The sequence below is a fragment of the Rhamphochromis longiceps genome, linkage group LG20 (assembly GCF_057381845.1).
Source record: "Rhamphochromis longiceps isolate RC_006_pf linkage group LG20, R_longiceps_female_GT1.1, whole genome shotgun sequence".
Classification (NCBI taxonomy): domain Eukaryota; kingdom Metazoa; phylum Chordata; class Actinopteri; order Cichliformes; family Cichlidae; genus Rhamphochromis; species Rhamphochromis longiceps.
Genome location: NC_140576.1, coordinates 27,031,988 through 27,055,560, shown reverse-complemented (window position 1 = coordinate 27,055,560; position 23,573 = coordinate 27,031,988). Strand labels below are relative to the sequence as shown.

The window sequence follows — 23,573 nt, the reverse complement described above, 5'->3', positions numbered from 1 at the left end:
TTTCTCCTGCTTATCCAATAAAGGTCACAGTAGGACTGGAGTCTATCCCATTTCCCAAGGCAAATGTCCAGGATACACCCTGGACAGTTCGCCAGCCCATTGCAGGGCTATCCTGTGACGGTCACGGCTACACCAATTGTTGAATTGCCAGTTAATCTAACAAGCATATCTTAGGACTGTGGGAGGAAGCCGTGGAACACGAAGGGAACCGTGCAGGCTTCACACTGCTAGCCAGGTTCAAACCCAGGACCCCCCTTGCTGTGAGGCAATAGTGTTAAGCACTGGGCCAAACCTGAAAATGTAAAATGAATTCTAGTCATTTCCATTTATGGAGAATTTGACTATGAGCCAATAAACGTGCAAATACTCAGCAACCGCTGGAGTAAGAATCTTTTTGACTTTTTGCAATTAAGTGAGCAAAATTAATACTTTTATTAAGGATATTTTTTACAGTTCATATAAATATGTTACTAAGATTAAGTGCTAAAAAAAATATGCAGCAAATAAAAAAGATTTGTTTTTACTGTTCTGTTGAAATTTAAAAGAAGAGTGAACAGAAAAAGAGGGAAAGAAAAGAAGATGAAATCAATATACAGGGAGGCCTGGGCCTGGGCCTGGGCCCCTACAGTAGTCTTTTGGCATATGGGTTGCCTCTTCAACTCAGTGATTTATACTGGCGCCCTCATGCTATGCCTTTTCTAAGCGAGTAAACATCCTATTGCTTAAGGTGATTAAATTCAATGTGAAAAATGAGCCTTGCACTTCACTCTTGACTTAAATCGATCTGCAAACATGATTTCACAAAGGGCTCTCCCAGTTCCCTGGAATCCTTTTACACCCCTGCTTCCTCCTGCACTCAGACACTTCTTTAGAGAATCAGTGCTCCAAGGGTTTGAATGATGACACACCAGAGACCTGCCCAAATAAGTCAGCCCTGCATTTGTGTGTGCGATGTCAGAGCTGTTCCCACCTGCTACTACCAGTGAACAGTAGATTAATGGAGGGACAGACATCCTGAAAAAACTTTAGAACAGAGGTCAATGAGCCATCGCAGGGAGAGGGCAGTCAGGGTGACATTGGTGGCCTTCACCAGAGGGCGTCTAAATAAATATAGATGGCTATTTTAGGAATGGAATCACTATGCATTATGATTTGGGCAAGGAGCAAACCTCGGAACAGAAAATGGTTAAAGTGGGAGGCAGTCCCATGAGCTTATTTTCTGCACACAGGTCAAAAACATTGGTGCAACAACCCAAATTGTCCCCGTTCTGAAAGTTAAGAGCTACAAATGATACGTAGCTCAGTGTCACTCCTGGATTGGATAAGTGGAAGAAAATGAATGGTTGGGCGAACACCTAATAAAGTGTATATAAAGCATAAACTGTGAGATCTAATGATAGAAGTAAGTAGGCATAAACACAAAGAAACTCTCATAGCTTCAGAAATATCAAATACACACAAATCCAAAGAAAAATATGTTTATTTAATCTATATAGAAATGATGCAATGTGCATCTCAAAGGGAAAAACTGTGAGACAAAAATACTTTGGTACATTTAAATTTCCACATTGCAATTTTTTAAAAGGAGAAAGCAGCAGGGTACGGTGGTGTGGCGGCTCCTACACATGCTTCAGGAAAACAATCCTCAAGAAGTTGTACTGAACTATTGCAAGTTGTTTCTTTGTTATGCATTACGTATGATTAGACTACGCCACCGCTTCACTGAATATTGCACCCTGAATGTGCAAATCCGGGCTCACGATAACTGACATGTAGCGAAACACATTGGTGAGCTTTGATTAAAATAATGAATCAGTGATGGTGTTCAGATGATGTGCAGTATAAAATTGATACAAAAAGGCATATGTGATTTACAAACAATTAAAATTCTACAAATAGTCTCTCAAATACAATTGAATTAAAAGCCAGACTCCAGTGGTCGTTCTGCAGAGCGCACCTGCTACTGAAAGCACAACGGAGAGAGCTGTTAGGCGGTTTAGTAAAAACTAACGCTTCTGAGTGATGTTCCCACAGATCCCACTAACAATGAGAAATCTGAATATCTGATGGCAAGTTTCTACTTTCTATTCTGTCATCTGTCAAGAGACAACTACATACCTCATATCAAAGTTTACAATTTCAAAAAGTTAGAAGCTAAAAATATTTCTCCTGAAACATGTTGCAAATGTAGCTGCGATACTCTGCAACAATAAAAACACACTACAATAAAGGTGAAACAACATATAAAGTGCAAAGAGAGGTTTCAATAAATGCACTGGTACTGACTATAGTAGTCACACAGGCAGTGTACAAATACTCTAAAAATGCCACTTCCCTTGTTTCCCCCCCTTTTTTTTTTTATTTCCTACCTGTCGTTTTCTCTTATTTTATCTCAACTGCTTTCAGGATGGATCGTCTTAAAAAGGCATTTCTCACAGTATTTGGCCAAGACCAACTTGTAACTTAAAAGTTGTCAAGCAAGAGATTACTCTATACACTGCATATTGCTGCTTAAAATGTCATGGATATGTTCTCTGAGAGATGTAGGTGACTGGCTTCCGCCGCAAGCGGAGGTACATTCATTTCATTGTGGCATAAAATGACATAAAAATTAGAAGTCAGTACAACAAGACCGTCACAATCACGTGACACCTTCCACCTTTTTTTGCAGTTAATTACTCATTTAGTTTATTTAACAACATGAAAAGTGAGAATTTCCTCTTTTCTTCTATAGCACTGGCAAAAAAAAAAGCAAATTCCTCATCTTTCCGGAATCAACAGAAAGGTAGTAAACATTTAAAATGTTTTATCTCGAAATACTGCCCAAACTGAGATCAGTGCCAACTACAGCAACAACAACTGTAACAACAACAATATCAATATTGTAAAAAATGAAAAAAAAAATCACAAGAAAAATAAAATACAATAATAAAACCCTCTTCATAGAAATCAAACCAGACTATCTCTAACGTGAATATACCGGACAACGTAAACCTACTAAAGTTAGGAAATATGATACCACAGAAAGCACATCAATCGTATTCCTCTCACAGAGAGCGCTCACATCATTGTTTCTACAATGGTGTGGGTGGGCTTGATTAAGCCATTGTTCCCATTTGGGTCCAGGGGCTGTGTCAGCTCACTGCCCTTCAAGTTGTATTCTTTCGGGCGGGAGCTCACGCCTGACTTCGCTGGGGCTGCCACTGCTTTGATCCTCTAAAGGGAAGAAGATGAGACATTAAAATAATGATCGTCAGAAACTGGGGTGGTTTAGGGCTTGAAATGACAGTTATCAAGAAAATAAACAAGGGCGGTTGATTAAGGGCAGTTTATGTGATTATTAATTATTGTGTACTTTCTTTTTAAGTAAAATGCTGAAACAAATGAACCAAAAATACATGCAAATTGCTGACTGGACTTTTCTGCTTTTGCAAAGAGCCGGGAAGTCTGTTTCCTCTTGACTTTGGATTGATTTCCCTCATTTAAATCTCTGCAGGAAAGCTCCCGTTAAAAGCTCACCTCAATCAGAGGTCCCTCAGACTGCAAGATCTTGATGACCATCACCATTGGGATGCAGATCATGGAGGACAGAGCCAAAATCCAGCCCAGACCGATGGCCCAGTCAGGGTACTCATACACCTTGTTATAGGTCAATGGCTTGTACTTCACCAGTGAGAAGACAAAACAGCCCTACAGGGAGCAAACACACACACACACACACACACACACACACACACACACGCACACTGCATTTAGCATAAGCTGCGCCCCTTACATGTGACCTTCAGCAATCAACATTTGTCACGCCAGTTCCTCCAACACAGTGAAGTGCCACTGATCTCTCACCATGCAGAGGACAGGAGTGATTATGGACCAGCTCCATTTCATCCACGGGTTTGGTCTGTAGCCAATCATATCTTCAACTGCATCATAGAAGTTATCGACTCCTGTTCAACACAAAACAGAATAAACAATAAGCCGAGTCTATTTGTTTCTGCAAAGTTTGCTAAAATGGTGAATAGTGCACATTAGATACCAGCGACTCTATAATCTACACGTGTTGTTGTTTCCAATGATAGAATGACCTTGGACTGCATTGGAGTTTCACTGGGTCATGGCTATCTAGTATCAATAATCTTAGCTCTGTCTTTTACATCTTAAAAGACCATTAATGGTCTTTACTGGCTGGCTATAGATTGCTGTGTGTTTAGTGCAACTGTGCTGTAGTCCACTGGTTTGTGCAAGACATTAGCTGTTGATGTGAATATTAATTCTGTTTATTCTGTTTTTACTCTTTTCCTCTTTTTTGCTGATGAATAGACAAATAACTACTATAACAGCATCAGTTCAGCACAAAAGCCCCCAGCTTCACAAATTAAATGTTGTCCGGGAACTACTTTTCTGGACCACAGAGCCTCCACCAATAAAAGGGGTGCCATTAAAGCACATGGGCATTAGCAGGGAAGGTGCAGCTTTACTTCCATTCCATTTAAGGTTTTTCTCTTCTGGCTAAATGTCGCTTTGTTAATATTGGTAGGGTACAGTCTGGTGGGAGGCAACTCTCAGTGGCCAATGACAATCTAGCAGGGGACTAACTCCATCCTCACCTCCCCTCAACCTCAAAGCAAGCCCACAGTTAAAGTTATTTACTCCTGACGTCTGAAAACCTCACAAGGCCACCTTTGTTTTACACCCCAGAGATCATTAAGACCTCTTTTACGAAACTTTTTGATGGACACAACAGAAACCTATCACATCTAGAGTCACTTCCACTTACCATAAACCCAGGCTACAGCAATGCATTCAAAGAACGCAACCCACAAAAGGCACACACCACTGGCTGCATAGTAGTCAAAGAGCTGGAACACATACATGCCACCCTGGAAAAAGAGGAGACGGAAAGCTGCATTAATTATCTGTGTGTACATGTGTGTGTGTGGTGAAAAAACGGACCCCACAGAGATAGAAGGGGGTATTAAATAAGGGTGGGCGAGGGTGCTGAAAGCAGGACACAAGAATCCTGGCACCCTACCCGTAGAGTTCAACAGGTGCTAAGACGTCATTGAAGCACGGTTAAATGCTGAATGGAAAACAGCATTCCAAATTGTTCCATTCTGACATACCGGATGTGTGTGTGGTAGTGTGCTAAGAAGCCATATTTGGCTATGACAATACAGCAGCAGAGAGGCATGTAGAAAATGTGCGGGGTTATCGCTGTTGTTCATCTGTTCCTTTTCCTTATCTTAACAGGACAGCCATCAGAAGTATGTGCGCTAGTGACTGCTGATGGACTTACTTTTGTCACCATGGCGAGTCCCAGGAGATAGCTCATGAAACACATCACAGCTATGAAGATCTCTCGCCGATAACCTTTCCTCAGGACGGCTGGATACAGATCCACAATAGAGGTGATCTGACCTTCCACTTCAACAAACTGTGGGGACAAAAGCAAAAAAAGTTCTCAGAGAATTTAAAAAAGAAAAAAACATTTAAAAATGTGCATATCTTTCTGCGTGTGCGCAGCTCTTGTTTTGCCTCCACAAACGAGTGATTAGAGAATGAGGGCCGTCTTTGTTGGGCAGTAATGAGAATTTAAACAAGGCTCCTCTCTGCAACACTGGTTTGTTGCTACCAAGACACAAGAGCAACAAAACAGTGAATCACTGTCTCTGTCTGCTTGTCTGTGTAACACTCTCGCTCCCCTGTGTCTCCTCATTGCCTCATAAGCAACAATATGTTTCAAGAAAACTATGAATTTCCTCACAGAGAACACGCTCCTTTGTTGCACAATAACAAAGAAAAAAACCCTTACACAACTGTGGCATGTATGTGTGAGCGAGGTTAACAATATATAGCATTCAGGAGTACAAATGTGCATATAATTTACGGCCAAATAAATGCACCCACACACACTGGCATTAGTTCTCTCATGGAAATAGCAGCACTTGCATGAGCTTTTACATGTACTCAAATTTAGAGTGCTGGCCTGATCTTGCAGCTGACTGAGATGAGGAGCTTGCCATGTGCAGGACTCAGTTAGCACAAGAGTAGAATTACACTTGAAGGCAGGAAATGTGATATAGCTGGAGAATCCCTTGGGAGTACACTTGTGTTTTGTCTACTTAGATTATCTTGTCTTAATCAGAGCTCTGCCTCGTATGAAAGCTAGGCTGCTTGCGTACAAACTATTATCCTTACTTTTATTAACTAAATGTTTGGACATCCACCAACTTCCACAAAGGAACTGTGATCCTTAAGGAATCAAATGTGGTAGTAAAATGCCTTTGTTTAAACCGGTTTCTTGTCTGTCAGTCATCTGATAACTTAGAGAGGTTAGAAACAGAAAGGAGAGACACTAAATGTGTTTTACGTATTCGGTCAATGAACTCACAGACTCTTGGAGGTGTCCGTCTCAAATTAACGGGCACAAGACCAAACAACTGTTCTGAGGATAGCTTTACACTACAGCAAAAACACTGACCTGGCTGTCAAGGCCCAGAAGCAGCAGCATGATGAAGAAGAGAATGGCCCACAGGGTTGGCAGTGGCATCATGGATACAGCTTTAGGGTAGGCAATGAAGGCCAAGCCGGGACCTGGAAGGAGAACAGAGAGGGGATGGGGAGAAGGGAGAGAGGACAGAATTAACATTTCTATCTAATTTTGGCTTGGCCGATACAGTGTGAGGGAATGGTAAAATAAAGTAGCAAAGAGCAAAGGAAATACTGCGTTATGGCCAACAAGACATGGAATAGCTCTAACTGTGTGAAATGGTTCCTTTTTTTTTGCTGGCCATATATTAAAACCATCTTTAGATTGGTTTTTAATCTAATTTATCCTCTGTAGCACAAGCAACAAAAATCAACAAAAATACATACTTATGTATACAATGTAAGTATACATACTTCACACGTAACATATTACATAACTGCCGACTGTTACTCAGTGTATATTGCCTTTCTTACTGTACAAATCACAGCTGCCTGACAGAATATTTACAGCTCATTCATTCTGAACATGAGTTTATCAGGATGCATTTCGATAAGCACTCAATATCTGTGACATGCTGGTTTATTATCACTGCATCAAGGTGTGCAGTGATAATAAACTTAATTTAAACAAAGCAGACATGGATTTTAGCAAAGCAATGAACCAGTTCAGTGAGATATTATAAGAGCATCAGAAAGAGACTCCATCAATTGAACAGCTGAGAAAAATGTAGGTCAAAATATTTGAAAAAACATATACATATAGATATATAGATATATTTTGGTTTCCATATATGATGGAAGCAGCATAGAATTAGTGTTCATTTGATTACTTTATTATATTCCAGATAGCAAAACTTCTAACTTAAACTGAGCAGAGAAAGCATGCTTAAAGAAGACACCTCCCCTTCAAAGTCAACATAAGAAATAGAGGAAGACAGATCCAGAACCAGTGGCGTCCATCTCAGGAGATCCACAGCTTGTTAGCAGAACTGGGCTTACAACATACAGTTACATACATACAGTAAAGGGCCAGTCTTCTTAGCAATGGTCCAAAAGATAAAGTTACTGAATGGCATGAGGAGGATGACTGTGGGACAGACTGGTGCCACTGAACAGCTGTAGTAATGATGACGGCACAGTGCAGGAGCTCTTTAACGCCGCAGTTCATTGTGTAGCTAAAACACACAGCATCTCACCAATGCCATGAAATCTGTCCTTAGAAAACGTGGACCACACTTTGTAGAAATAAACCTGTTTCTTTGAGGCTTTTGTTCAAGGAGTGCGCAGTTGCCGATACCTCTACGTTGCTAGATTTCGAGACTTACATAAGCTACTTCTTTTAAATTGAATTCAATTTTCAATTTTTCCAATTGTCTTTTTTTTTTCTTTTCTTTTCTTTTTTTTCCGGGCAGCAGCACCCACCATCACTGCTGCCATCACCTTGGACCCTCGTACCTGACTCTGCCACATCGGCAATGTCCACCCCTTGTTCTTGTGCCATGAAGCCCAGGACGGAAAATATTGCGAAGCCAGACACAAAACTGGTACCGCTGTTGAGGCCTCCCAGCAGCAAACAGTCCCTATGTCACACATATGTCATGGAGGTTGTTAATGAACACAGGTGGAACCGAAGTTCCCATTTTCTTTTCACGCAACCGAGTTGCTGTCACTACTAGACTCCCACTCGCCCTAGTGGAAACACAGCTCACCTGTAGCAGTTGTATTTGTACTTGTTGTAGCTCCCCAGTGACGTCATGGCGCCCAGGCAAATGGCATAGGAGAAGAAAATCTGGGTTCCTGCATCAATCCACACCTGAGAAGTAGGATGTGATTGCTGATTTTTCAAGATTTCAAAAGATTGCCTTAACTCTACAATCACTGATACATGCTTAGGGGTAGTAAAAATAAGGTTAAGTACTCCATCATCATCATCCTATCATCTTGTTCTATTATATCCAAAACATAGAAAGCTGTGACCAGTAAAATTCAAACAATGAACTGAAAATTGCTCGAAAGCTAAAAATCGTGACCATGTTGTTTGACTTGGAGAAGGAGCATGTGCATGATGTGAAGGTGCAGTAAAGCCATAAACAGCAGCAGTGGAATATCTTAGTTTAGCAAAAAGTCTGGGAACAAAAGGAAACAGACGGCCTCTGACTCTTTCCAAAGGTAATAAAATCCACCAGCAAAATCCAGAGATCACTTCGTCTTTTTAAAAATATATGGTCAGAGTCATGCCTGTAATGTAAGCATATTCACTTGCTATTGCAACTGTATCCTATTAAACTGCTTCATTGCTGCCTTGTTTAATCTTTTGGTTTAATGGACTAAAGTTATATTCTCTTGATTTGTGAGCTATGCCGGTGCTGTTTGGGATCTTTATGTGTGAACGGCTTCCTTTATATAATTTTATATGGCCCAGAGACTATTGTAGGAAGCTTTAACAGATCAAATAAAAAAGGTTTTCATTCTTACCTCTGGATCTTGTAGGCGGGTTACGTTAGGGTAAAGGTAAAATTTGATCCCTTCTCTGGCTCCAGGAAGCGTCACCCCACGCACCAGCAGTACAATCAGCATGACAAATGGGAAAGTTGCTGTTATATACACCACCTAGACCGGACAAAGGATTTATTAGCTAAAAACAATGAACAACATTTACATGGTTATGACTCATCACTGTTGAGATATAGTGCGATAAACGCTTCTTCATTTTTTAAGTTTCATTTCCACTCATATTTGTCCAGCTCCAGCTCAAAGGAAACATTGTTCTTATTGGGTGATAACAATTTCCCCCAACGAATAGCTGAGTGGAGGGCCTAGATACACTTCTTCTATAAGAAAAGTCATGCATGACACAGTATAACGTGGCATTCGTGCAATCTGCATACAATAAATCCTGAATTGTTAGCTGATTAAAGGTTAAATCATTTTAAGACAAATTTGTCACAAAAATAGGGAAATACGCACACCTCCAGTTCCTAATAGAGTTATCCATTTTCAAAGACTTTCAAAGCCTTTTGTCTCTAACCCATTTTCGGGTCTGCTAACAGAAACAAAGACAGGACTAAGGAGCGCCAGTCAAGTGTTTACAGCAGACAGTGTGTCTAGCCAAGGACTGACTTCCAGGACAACGTGGAGGCCTGTGTCTCTTAATCATCTTTATTAACCTTGTTTCCAAGCATGTGGGCTTTCTCTGAGCAGCAGTGTTTTGTCACTGACTTGTTAGGGAAAAACTAAAAAACTGCATCCAAGCAACCCAAAAAGTACAGGGTGTGTTGATGAGTCACACTCACTTTCCCTGTGGACTTGACTCCCTTCCAGATGCAGAAAAAGCAGATGACCCACACTGCCAGGAGACACAGTGCTAAGTCCCACTTCAGGGGCCCTATGTCTTCAATTCCAGTGGAGATGCTTAGGACGTTGCGTCTGCAGAGAAAACGTATGTAAGTGCCTAACTAACAATTCACAAATTGCGATTAGATCCAAACACATTACAAAGCAAATGTGCATGAAAAAAAAACCAAACTTTTCTTCAATTTAATTTCACAGTTACGGTCTAACTTTGAGGATGAACTAGCATAATGCAGTGCAAACCAAGTTTATATTAAACTAGTGGAGAACTAGTGCTTTCTAAAAGTAAACACTCCCCTTGCAAGAATGTTGCTGTTCAAACACATTTACACAAGCAAGATAAAGAAGCACTGTTACTTTGGTATACTGAAGAGCAGAGGTGTGGACTCGAGTCACATGACTTGGACTCGAGTCAGACTCGAGTCATTAATTTTATGACTTTAGACTTGACTTGAAAAAATGTTGTAAGACTTGTGACTTGACTTGGACTTTTACACCAATGACTTGGGACTTGAATTGGACTTGAACCGGTTTACTTGAAAAGACTTGATATTTTACCCCAAATATAAAATTTAACATGCATATTATATGGAGATTGAAAATGTGACGTCATTCACGGGTAGAACCGCAAAGGATTCTGGGAACTCGTGGCAAGCGGTACTAGCGCACGCAGGCTTTCAATTGAAATCAGTCACACAGCGATAAAAAGAAACACAAAAATGTCAAGAAGCTGTTGTATTATTAACTGCAATAGCCGGTCGCATGACAGCCACGGGAAGCCGACGGGTAAAGAGATCGGTTGTTATCGGATTACGTCGTTGAAGAGAAATTGTTCAGCCATGTTTCCAAAGTAACAAAGACGCGACGGATGGCCTGGATTGCAGCCATTCAAAGATCAAATATAACGTCCCAGAACACTCCAGCTCACAGGTTAGTCTGCTCCAAGCATTTACACGAAGGTCAGTGTTTTTTAGTAGTTAATACGTCATTTTCATAACATAATTAGTGATATAGGTTACAAGCAAGTCTGGCGCTGAACAGAAATTGTCGCGCTATGCTCCTTTGTTTATTGTGCATAAATAGTGAATTGTCCTGACACAATATTGCGTTTCGCTTCTGTTATTATGGTACATTGACAAAAACATATACTTTTATTCACAGGATAAAACAGGTTTTTTGTATCACTAATTGCCCAGTACGATTACAACATACAGTATTATTGTCACTGCTACATTTCTGTGATGCTACCAGAAATTATTTCCACTACTAATTAATTACCGTTGAGCTCAAAGGTCCTATTAATAAACGGTTAACGAATGTGTATTTATGATGACGATTTGTGAGACTGGTAAACTTATGATACGTACGATGGTCTTTCGTTCTACACGGTGCATTTCAAGGTCCTGCACCCATCCGTCGGTAAACTGTACCTGGGCTTGTTGCAGTGACCTGAAGTTACTAAACTTCATGAGTGTGTGCACTCACTCCAAGAACCGTATGATTATAAATATGCATATAAATATGCTAAGATGAGATAGCTGACTTCATCTAACTAGCAAATGTTTTCCAGGCTACGTTGGTGATTCAGTTTTTTTTAATGTGTATGATATTTTTGTCATGCGATTTTAAAGCCGGTCCTACAACCGCATCCAAGAATAACATGCAGCTTATCTCAGAACTGTCGGTGAAAATTATTCTTGGAGCTAGGTTTAATTGAGCTGCATTTTAAAGAGGTGCAATTTCACAATTTGTGTATATTTTCTAAGTTCACTATTTTGTCATGTGTTGAGAAAAACACAGATTAAAAAATTACATGGTCTAATATTTACATTTAGCATAACTGCAACATTATTTTTTCGTTTTTTTTTTTTAAAGACTCGAAAGGACTTGAAATTCAAAGTTTCAGACTTGTGACTTGACTCGGACTTTTACACCAGTGACTTGAGACTCGACTCTGACTTGCCTGACATTACTTGAGACTTGAGGATAAAGACTTGAGACTTACTTGAGACTTGCAAAACAATGACTTGGTCCCACCTCTGCTGAAGAGTGGATATGTGGGTGTGTGTGTGTGTGTGTGTGTGTGTGTGTGTGTGTGTGTGTGTGTGTGTGTGTGTGTGTGTGTGCCACTCACTCCCAGAACTCGGTGACGGGGGAGGTAAAGTTGGTAGCATTGGCTGCCAGCCAAAGGGTCTTGTTCTTGCGCACTGTGTCCTCTACACAGTGCTCTGTGTTCCAAGGCTGCTTGCATTTTGCCCAGGGGAGCTCGGGCTGAAAGCACTGAAACAGGTAGTAGAGTCCCCAGGCCAAGATCACAATGTAGTAGATGTTTAGTAGAGACACGATCACGATAGAGGCATAGCCAATACCTGGAGACACAATAAGAGGGCGGGCAGATTTGAATTTTAAGGTAAAACTTTCTTTTAACATTCGAATCAGGCTTTGTGTCGGCTTCGTTTAAAGCTGCAGTAACAGATTTGTGACCACTTGTGGGCAGAAAAATTGCTGTGAACACAACATTGACAAAACACGTGATTCAGTTCTCCTTTTTTGTTCAGCTGCTCACCTACCCTATCGGTTTTTTGTTTTTATTACTGCCTATTGTGAGAGCTCAGTCAGAGTGAACCAAAACAGGAAATTAAAACAATGCAAAGTATACAAAACGGCACACATAATTTACTGCAGAGATGGGTTAAAATTCCATGCGTGTTCATCAAAACAAGCTGATGGGAAATTAGTCATGTGAGCCTCTGTTTATTTCAAAATATCGATAATTGCCACTTTAAAAGAACATGAAAATATTGTGAAGTTACAGCAGCGACACGGAGTGTGGTCAAAGGTGAACAAGAAGACTTTATTCGAACTCGAACACAGAGGAACACAGCCCAGGCTTCACTTGACTATCTACTGTTATAATGTCCTTAGTGTTTTTAAGTTATTTTTAGATGACTTTGCTGGGAACCTGGACACAAACACCCCGGTACTCTTCCATTGCTTTGGAGTATTTTTAAACTTATCATCTCTTTCACTCCCACCTCCCCCTTCCTACATTCCAAATGCAAACTGATAGACGACGCACGCGGTCCACATGAGTAAAGTCGCATATTCCCTGTGCGATAAAAACACATTAAGGTATGCTGAACAGCACAGAGAGCTGTGATTGGTCAATTCCACAGCAAACTGGGGACTTTCTCTATAACAGCAGGTGGGCAGACATCAGCTTCGGCATTCTTTGGATAACAGGGACCGTTGACAGCTGCTGGAGATCCGGGAGCCATGCAGTTTCCTCTTGCGTGATGTCCCACGTGTGAACATGAGTAAGAGTGTCAAAGCAGCTGCCACGGGTGTGGTGCGTCAGTGCTTGTCTACAGCTGTCATTCAAATGTAAAGGGATGCATATAAGCGGTCCGGCAAGAGCTCAAGTAAAGAAATCAGGTGACAAAAGAGCAACTGAGGCAGTGCTGTCCCGCAGTACTCACAGTTTTGATTATATCTCATAATCCAAAACAAAACAAGCTGGCACGCTGCAGCTCCATGGCAACAAAATGATCAGAGTCTCATGCAGCAGGTTTGCACGAGACTCTGATCATTGCTAGGCAACTTTTCCCCCCTCACAGTCTGTTTCTATGGCAACCAAGAACTCATCAGTCGATTTCAGCAGGCGCATTTTGGGGGAGAGACGCGACACTTATTAAGAACAGACATCTATGAGAGAAAACTTGCTGTCCTCTCCCACCCAGCAAAGAACCATTTATGTGCTAGATACTAAACAAATAAGTTATTCGTGTTGTTGTGCTGAAGCACGCACAAAGCGGAAGTTCACAGCAGTTCCAGCTGTTTGGTGGCTGGCACATGTGCTCCTGCTTGTAGGAAAAATTTAGGTAAGTGTATGTGTTGTTCTTTTTTTCTTTGCTTTCTGTATGAATAATATAAGCTTGCATTATGTTCAAGAGCTAGAATAAGCTGGGGACATGTGATCTTGTCTGCATGAGGACTGAGCATTGTGCATGTGTAGTAGCGCTATAACTGGGTTTTTAATGTTTTCTTTTTTAAAAAGAGGGGGAAATAAACCTAATATATAAACATGGGTATCCTCCAGCCGAAGCTCCAAACCTCGATATTCAGGAATTTTAATTCTTAGCTTCTGCATTTCTGCATTCTTTGTGATGTAACCTTCACAACACAAAGCAGACTAATGGGGTAAGACTGGTCTAATTGTACTGGCAGAGAGAAGAGGACAACTCGGCAGAACACGCTGTCCAAAAGATGAATACTGGACTGACACAGGAGGAAAATGAGGGCAGAAACCTCGCTCAGACAAATGAGGCTTTTACTCAGTGTTAAATATTAAACGAACAAGGTGGGGAACATTTGTGCAGAGGTTTTATCCTTCTTTCTGTGGGTGAGAAGTTTGTGTTTGTGTGTTTGAACTGACCAGTGAAGATGGGGCAGAGCTTAGCCCAGCAGGTGATCCCTCCCTCAGAGGTGTACTGGCCCAGTGCGACTTCCAGGAAAAACACCGGCAGACCACCCCCGAAAAGGAAGATGAAGTAAGGGATAAGAAATGCACCTGAGGGAATTCAAGCACGATTGAGTTCAGATATTTTGTGACCTTAATCTTGATCTTTTTTTTTATTCTATCTGTTGTGCATCTATTACGTACCGCCACCATTTTTATAACAAAGGTAAGGGAAGCGCCAGACGTTTCCTAATCCGACAAAGCCTCCGGCCACGGACAGGACAAAGTCGAGCTTACTGGCCCACTTCTCCCTCTGAGGAGCTTTGCCTTCTGCCTCATCCTCAGGTCTCGTACCTGGGCTCTTCCCTGGTGAAGGTTTCAGAGTGTCCTTGTGAAAGTCCTTCAGACATTGAAGCTTCTCTTTTTGTGCCATGCTGCAGGCAAAGAAAAAAAAGACACAGTGATACAAACAAAAGGAGAGAGGTGAGCGGGAGACGCATTAGGGAGATAATGCTATCTCCTGACTGTGTTTCAGGTTGCTTTGCGAGCGCATAATATACACGACAATGCTGCTAATCTTGCTAATCTGAGCAACTCATGCCTGGAGGTCATTCAGACTATAGAAATGGTTGGTGAGCAGATTTGCCTTTGACAAGAGAGCAGATCCAGTATGGAATACGTTTTAGGCAAGAAGAGTCAAAATGCAAATTCTACAATTTTACCAAGAGACATCAAAACATCAGCGCTACAGATTGCAACAGAATACACTGGTGCAATCACACAGTGAAGAAACCCACTGTCCTTCTTACTCTGTCGCAATAACCCACAGATGAAGAAAATCATTTGGTTTTAAACACATGCTGTAAACCACAGTTAAATTACACTGTTGTAATTCAGATGAGTGTTTTTTTACAATGCAATGAAAGACTTTATGAACCCGAGTTAACCTGAAGGATCTCTGTTTTTTTTTTTTTACCACATCAGTAGCGACTCAGTTCAACAGGATCCAAATTTAGAGAGGACGATATCCTTGTACATTCCCCGTAGTGCTGGCTACTCTCAAGAAGCTACAACAGCCTAAGTTAACTCGAGTGTTTACAGTGTAAACCATCTTTCCAGGAAAGAAAGGATTTGTTAATACGGGTCGAGGTATCCTATTGCGCTGCATGAGCCAAAAAGAAAAAAGCAACCCTAATAGGGTAGGAATAACTGTGTAACGCATGGCAAAGCTGAATATAATTTAAGTTCCCGGCCAGCGGGTGTTTTAGAAAGAACAAAGGAGCCATAATGACAAAGCCATAATTAATTAATAAGATATGAGATTGAATCTGATGCTACTGAGAATGAGTTGGCACAGAAAAATCAGATACTTCCTCTTAACAAAGATCAGGTGATGAAAAGCATGTGCAGAAACTAACTAATCTAAGTTCAGTTCCTCTTGACACCTAGTCAAGAGAACTTTTTTATAGAGACAGTTAAAAAAAAAGAGGCAATTGAATTTACAATCACACTTTCATCTCTCAGGAAATGGACTTTAACCAACAACAACATTGGGGAAAAGATTCTCTGAGAGCTCTCACATGTCTCCTCACTAAATTGGTGCACACTGTGAGCCATCTTATTCTGAGTTTTCTCTCTTCCTGTTATGCATGACAAGTTCACTTGAATTGCTTGCCATTCTCAGGCTTGCTTACATAACTGGATCAGTTCTGTTTCTCATCCTGTTTCTCTCTCGCTCTCTCTTTATCCCTTTTACTCCCCTCCTTTTACTCTCGTCCACTCAGCGTAAGCTTTCACTTGCCTGCCTCGTGTTAGGAAGCTATAGATTTAAGCGAACAGTCCTTTGGGCTGGCCCCAGATATAGCTCACAAAAAAATCCCTAAGCCTTTAAGAACGAAAATAGTGGACTTGTTGAGAATCCTCAGTGATGAATGTAAAATTACTGCCTTTCTTCTTCATGTCAATTTGCATCACAAAAACAACAACAACAACAACAACAACAACAAAGCCTATTCGCAGTTCTTTCACACTGTATTTAATCTGACAAAGCTGTGACTTCACACACACAAGCTGTACCCGGTAAAATCAAATCTCCCCTCAGAAAAACAATACAAAAAACTTACATTTCCTTCATGGCTGCGACTATGTATAGTGTTCCTCTCTCTCAGCTGTCACCATTCCTCTGTACTGAATGTCTTTATGCTGCCAGGGTCAGAAGAAGTGAAGCTGACAGCAGAGCCCGCCCCTTGGCTAAAGACAATTAAACCCAAAGTAGAGATTGGACACAGCTTTCCTCTGACAGACAACTCAGGTACCAACGTGGGAGACTGTAAATTTCCACTTACAAGTCTCTGCCCACAAACATACAAACTGCCAAGTGGTGGGGGGTGAGTATGCATACACATACTATTTATTCATGTTGTAGACACAGAGGACATTTCAGAGGAAGCGACTGAGAGTCCTTGACTGGTTTATGATCTGCTACAAAGTGACCAACTGAATGAAGCATTGAGAGGTTGTTTGTTTATTTGTTTGTTTGTTTGTTTGTTTTAGACACTTAAACAGAACTGAAAAATGAATTTCACTTCCACAACCGCACTTCCTTTTAAGAGAGATCTTCATGTGAAAACTAATTTAATTTAAGACCATGTCGAGATGTCCTCTGTCCTTTCATGACACGTGGCGTTTAATCTGGGAAATGTAAACAAGTACAGTATCAACTAATAACAATGCCAAATAAGGTAATGTGTCTCCTCTGCTTGTTAATGGTCTATTGGGATGCAGTTCATTGCTTCAGTGGCTCACAATGGCTGGCATGGAAAAGTCTGTTTAAACTCCACTGGAGGATTTACACAGTTAAATGAGGGACATGAACCGGCTGGTGACAAGCTGCTGGTTAAATACATCTTTGGCACCTCTTGGATTCATTATCCATACAGTATGTTCCTCAGTGTCATGCTCTATATACTATTTGGGTTATGCCAAGTTAGGTCACACAATTTGGCTAATAATTAGCCATGGATTCTTCATAACGCATCCTGCCATTCCCACCAGCAGTTACATCATCAATAATCACTTTGACCTGATTTTAATGACAACCATACACGCCCATGTCATAACACTACCTCCACCATGTTTGACAGATGATGTGGCATACTTCTTATCATGAGCTCTTTCTCTCCGTCTCCATACTTTTCTCTTCCCATCATTCTGGTTAATACTTCAAGTTAATACTTGTAAATTCAACACTCTGAATCAGCTTCAGATATGTCTGCTTCATCTGAAATAAAAAGGAAACACGCCTCACCTGGAAATTTAACTGCTTGTCAGTCAACTGTCCAATTAGCTTTAGCCTCTGAAAATGGGACTAAGCAATGAAAAATGGGTGTAATTCCTAAAATGTTAATGCATTTTAACTCCTAAATTAAACATCCAAGCCTGTATTTCAATCACATATTGACTGCTCGTCTTAAAATCCTCTGAGGCCATACTCTAAAAATGGTGTCTCTGTCTAACAAATTATGAACTTAACTATAACAATGTCAAACTGGATGGGTAATGCAAATCGTGAATATACTTTGTTCTTTCACCTACTACTTCTTTTTTCCCTTTAAGAATTGCGTTTTTGTTTTTCTTACAGGCTTTCACATCTTGTCTTCTGCAATTTGGCTAAAGTGTCGGGTTTAAAACTGATGCTCACTTTGAGATGATCAGGTCTGTGTGCAGTCTGAACAACACATGTAAATTCACTTATATAGTACATGTTATTAAGCTTTAATTCAATGTTCTTTGCATAAATAAACAACCGAATATGCATGCTGTTGGACTGTGGGAAGGAATATGGAGGAACTGGAGGGAAGCTATGCAGGTGCAGGGACAAAATGCAAATGCTACACATAAAGGATCCAACTGGTGAGAAGCTTCAAAGCCAGACCTTTTTGAAACGGGAGTTCTAACAACCACACCACTGCACCATCAGCAATAAAGGAATAAAAATGTAAAACATATCACATATATGACACAAGTGGACTTGATGTTCATTAGATTGACCACACAGCAGCCTTTTATTAAAAAAAAAAAAAAAGTAAAGAAACAGAAGCTGTTGTGATGGGTATCTAATCAGAAGGCAGTTTAGAAAGGAGGATCACAGTAACTGAAGGTCCCCTTGCCAAAGTTGGATGGGGTACAGTTTAAAGACCTTTCATTTTGAAGGGGATTCTGTGTTGTATCAGCAGCCAGCTAATATATTAAAATGTTTGTGTTTTGTGTTGTTGTATTTGAAATGAAGAATTGCAGTAATCCAGGAAAACACTAACCATCAAAGAAAATCAAACAGCATCGCCTCCTAATTTAGCGAAGAATCCCAATTTATTTTCAGGTTTACAAGGAGTTTCACAGTAATATATGAAACTACTACACATGTCACAAGTTCACAAACAAAAACACTTTTTTAAGTCAGCCTTCAAGAAACCTTGTGAGCACCTCACACCCTCCGAAGGGCCAATTCGGGGACTTTATTTTCAGTACCAATGCCAAAAGAGGTACAGCGACCCCTGAGGTTTCATCTGCTGAGAGGGCGGACTGGTGTTACTAAAGGACACACGCCAATCAATCATACACTGGCTGAGGCGGAGACAGAAGAAGTAGGTTAAGTATGTGTCACTAATATATAAGCTAGTAAACGTCTTAGTTCATCACACCTACTTCAGCATTCACTCAGCTAATGATTTGTGGCTGAGGAAAGCGAAGGTGCACCTTCACATTTTCCTTATCCTCATCACATATCACTGTGAACGCACCGCCCCTGAACGCACCACAGCAGCTCAGCAAATACGACCAAACTGAAACTGGAAACGCTGTCTTATCAGACACGATGAACAGGCAAAAGAGGGTTCAAAGACCAGAACTTCGCTCCTTTCCCTCCCTTTTTTTCAGTATATGACCAAAACATGCCCTAATTTAGTCACGTCGTTTGTATGGCAGGGCTGAAACAGTGTTGCTTCTCTGTAACGGATAAGCGCACAGCATCATGTGAAAGAAAAAGAGGAAATGTTTTCAGCTTTTTATGAGCGAATAAAAAGGATCAGCAAGCTTACTTTCCGCATCAGAACACTAAATATTAAACAAACAACAACTTACATTTGGATTAATTAGGGTTTCTCCTATCACACATTTTCTCCTATTAAAACATAGTCTATTAACCTCATGCACTCAATGATATATTAAGAATATATAGGATTACCCGTCCTCTTACTTTTACTAAGCAGCCTGTTGTTCCTTGTTTGGTAGCCTGTGTTTAACGACGAGTCATACAATGTAATCTACTTTTTTTCTCCCCCCAAGATCGCTGATTCAATGAGCGTGTGTGCGTTTAATATCAGTTTGAGTGGAAAATCACTAGCTTCTCCATGCAACTCTTAAAGTGGCAGTCTCCCTGCATCCGCCCTTTTACCTGATTCTCTTGACAGCTTCTGACTGACAGACCGATAACGACCGGCAAACGTTATAAACCATCATGCGGCATTGATCAGGGATTTGCAAAAGTGCAGACGATGAACATTTATAGGGCTAAATTTAATTTAACGTGACAGTGAAAAGCACCATAGGAAATAAACCAGAATTACGCAAGTGAATTCGGTATGACTTAATGGCTTTATTGGTGGTTTATAAATGATTGACTATGTGCAGTATCGATCAATTATTACCCAATACTGACATACAAGTGGAAAATTACAGCGGGAAGCTATCTATCATTTCTAGTAATGTTGATGTTATGGCAATCAATTAATAAACTGTTGCTTTCTGATAAGGTGGTTCACCTCTCATTAAAACCTAGAGTGGTTCCCAGGGGATGAATATCCTACTATCTCGTTGTCTAGCACCACCATAAGGCTCATATTTTCTAGTCAAATGGTGTAAAATTAGATTTGATTTTTCACAGGATGAAGACATTTTGAACAGGTGATATAAGCAAAAGCACAGGAGTAGCCTAATGTCATTAACAATGACTGTGCTCCTTGTAGGTATATAAGTAAACCGTGGCATTGTGCCATGAGACCAATCGAAGGACCCTTAACCAACCACACCTGTTGGAAAGAAGCCATTTTTACCCATTTTGAATGTCTGGCCTATGTATATGGGTGTGATTGCAACTGCTAAAATCCATTCAGTGGGTTATTCAGTCATTAAAATTGGGTGAGCTGTTAATTATTTACTGATATACTTTTACTATACTATACTTTGATATACTGTAAAAACATGTTTACATTAAGTAATTTGATGTTTCTGTCACGTTTTTATCTTGTAGAACTACATTAAAGATTAGAAAATGTTCAGTGTCCTACTTTAGTTAATTTGTCTGAATTACAATATTACCAGCAACTAATTAAATGTTAATATTGTAGCGGGTCAGGGCTGTTCGGGGTTCTGTTTGTACAGTTATGTTTTGTGTATGTTGCCATGGTGACGAGTGACGCTCTCTCGCTGCAGCAGTGTGTCCTTCCTGGGTCAGAGGGCGCCCTGTGTATTGTTGTTGTTGTTGCCGCGCTGAGCAGTTAGCTAGCGGCAGTGTGTTCTTCTGAAAATGTTAATAAACGGCTGTGCTCCCTGGCTAGCTCACGGGAAGCAAGACCAAACGATACCTCCGTCTCCTCCTTGTCTGAGCTCGCCACATTGGTGTCAGAAGTGGGATAGCTCACCCTCGCCGTAATGGAGAGAGACATTCAGAGGCTGGAGCAAGCTGTCGAGGAGAACATTCCCCGCTTGGGAAACTGGCGATTGAAGAGAGAGGATGTGAGCGGCCATGTAAGTCCGACGGGTCCCGATGGCGCGAACGCACCGCGGCGGCGGCCCATCGCGACAGATGCTAGGGCAATGCTTCATGGGCTACCTCTGTCGACCCACACGCCGAGCCCCCAGCCGCGAGCAGTTATGCCTACCACGCCAGTTAAGGTACCAAAATACAACGGGCTAACCCCGCTAGAGTCCTACCTCTCACAAGTGCGGCTGGCCGCCAGACATAGTGGCTGGAGCGAAGAGGAGACTGCTACACACCTAGCACTAGCATTAGAGGGAGATGCACTGCAGATACTCCTTGACCTAGCCCCGGCAGAGCAGCATGAGCTCCAGGCCCTCACTGCGGCACTCGAGAGGCAATTCGGGCAGCGGCACTCCACTGATCAGAGCAGAGAGCAGCTAACCAACCGGAGCCATCGACCGGGGGAGAGCCTGGGCACCTTTGCAGCAGACGTGTTGCTGTATGCTCGTCGTGGCTACCCGGAGTTTCCAGCAGCAGCCCGTAAGGAGCTTAGCCTGCGTGCTTTTCTGCAAGGACTTTTCCCAGAGCGACTACGCTAACACGTCCACCTGGCCATGCCTCAGACCCTCCGTGAGGCGCTCCTTGAGGCTGAAAGGGCCGAGCCGGTGCTCACCTCGCGACCTAACCAGCAGGTGCCCCCCCCAAACTACCCCCAAATCAGAGCCGCAGACTGCGACGGGGAGGGGGAGGTCGCCGAGATGTCCCAGCTGCGTCCTCGCCGACCGACCAACCGCTGCTACCGGTGCGATGAGCCTGGCCACGTGGCGCGTGACTGCCCAGCACCAGCCCCGAAGACCAGAACTACGCAGCCTCAGGGAAACGAGGAGGAAGCGGTGTAGCAAGGGGACCACCGCTCCAGCTTCCTGCCCCCCTCCAAGGACGATGCACAGTGGTGGGCCGAGTTGGGCACCTCAAGGGACTCTACCTGAGCTGCTGTGTTGAGGACCAGCCATGCCAGGCCCTGGTGGACACAGGGTCTACCATTTCCCTGATACGACCTGGCGTGCTCCCTGGAACATCCGGGCCACTGGTGAAGGGTTGGTTGCCCACAGACACCCAGCTGATGACAGTGACGGGGGAGAAAACTGTTATGCGGGGGAAGAAACCGTTGCGGATCCAAGTGAAGGATCTAGAGCTGGTGCACGACTTCTGGCTCGCCGACATTCAAGACCAGTGCATCATTGGCCTGGATCTGCTGAGCCGCTGGGGGGCCTGCGTCGACACCGCGAAGCTGGCTATCACTCTTGGCGCAGAGACTTTTGCTCTCCAGCGCAGCCAAAAGCAGGGAACGGGGACCAGACGAGACAGGTGTCGGGCAGCTGCCGCTCAGCAGATTTCGGATGCCGGTGGCTCCGGGTCATCTCCACTCGCCTCAGCCTCAGCCTCAGCCTCTCAGCCTGACAAACCCTCCTTCGACTGAGACCATCGAGGCTGTTGATGACCTTTGGCAGCGCAGCAGCGTAGGCCTCAACGTCGACCAGCGCCAGCGGTTGAGGTGCCTCCTGGACGAGAATGTGGACATTGACATTGAGAATGCCGCCAGTGACAAAGACTGTAGGCAGACGAGTCTGGTCCAGCACACCATCGACACCGGCTCTGCTCGGCCCATCCGTCTGCGCCCACACCGGCTGCCCCTCTCGAAACGGCAGGTAGCGGAAGAGAAGATCCGTGAGATGGCTGCGGCTGGGGTGATCGAGCCGTCCAATAGCCCATGGGCGGCACCCGTGGTTCTGGTGGGGAAGAAGGATGGCAGCCCGAGGTTCTGCGTGGTCTTTCGCCGTCTCAATGCAGTCACCAAGAAGGACTCGTACCCGCTGCCGCGGATTGACGAGGCCCTAGATTACGTTACTGGCTCCAGTTGGTTCAGCTCCCTCGACCTACGCAGCGGTTACTGCCAGGTGGAGTTAGCCCCCGACGCAAGGTCTAAGACTGCATTCACCATTGGACAGGGGCTGTGGCAGTTCAGGGTCATGCCATTTGGGCTCTGCAATGCGCCAGCGATGTTTGAGAGGCTGATGGAGAGGGTGCTTGTGGATATCCCTCGTAGCCGCTGCGTTGTGTACCTGGATGACCTGTTGGTGCACGGTGGCGACTTCGACAGTGCACTGTCTCACCCGCGAAATGCCGGCTGTTGGCGAGAGAGACCACGTTCTTGGGCCATGTGATCAGCGCTCGAGGTGTCGCCACTGACCCTGCAAAAGTGGCTGCGGTCCGGGACTGGCTGACTCCCTCGAACGTCCAAGAACTGCGGAGCTTCCTGGGCCTAGCATCCTACTACCGTCGGTTCATCAAAGGGTTCGCGACAATGGCCAGCCCCCTCCAATGCCTGACTGACAAGGGACAGCTGTTTGGCTGGGGGGATGCCTGTGCAGCGGCTTTTGCACAGCTGAAGGAGGCCCTCACCAGAGCCCCAGTCCTGGCCTTCCCCGACACCCGGCAACCTTTCATTGTGGACAC

At 42.9% G+C, this 23,573-nt stretch overlaps 1 protein-coding gene across 2 annotated transcripts; it reads right to left on the bottom strand.

The window, feature by feature from the left end:
* Positions 1 to 1,462: 1,462 nt before the first annotated feature.
* slc6a6b (solute carrier family 6 member 6b) lies at positions 1,463 to 19,700 on the bottom strand. Of its 2 annotated transcripts, none has more exons than XM_085393030.1 (14): positions 19,554 to 19,700; positions 14,504 to 14,733; positions 14,276 to 14,410; positions 11,975 to 12,209; positions 9,783 to 9,915; positions 8,965 to 9,099; positions 8,199 to 8,302; positions 7,945 to 8,069; positions 6,482 to 6,594; positions 5,297 to 5,434; positions 4,778 to 4,880; positions 3,847 to 3,947; positions 3,520 to 3,690; positions 1,463 to 3,216 (listed from the first exon to the last, which is right to left on the bottom strand). In XM_085393030.1, the coding sequence occupies exons 2-14, from the start codon at positions 14,730 to 14,732 to the stop codon at positions 3,061 to 3,063; spliced, it is 1,878 nt and encodes a 625-aa protein (XP_085249156.1). In that variant the 5' UTR covers position 14,733; positions 19,554 to 19,700; the 3' UTR covers positions 1,463 to 3,060. The 2 variants fall into 2 exon arrangements, with proteins under 2 accessions (XP_085249156.1, XP_085249155.1); XM_085393029.1 differs by lacking the exon at positions 19,554 to 19,700 and adding an exon at positions 16,423 to 16,578.
* Between the last annotated feature and the right edge of the window lie 3,873 nt (positions 19,701 to 23,573).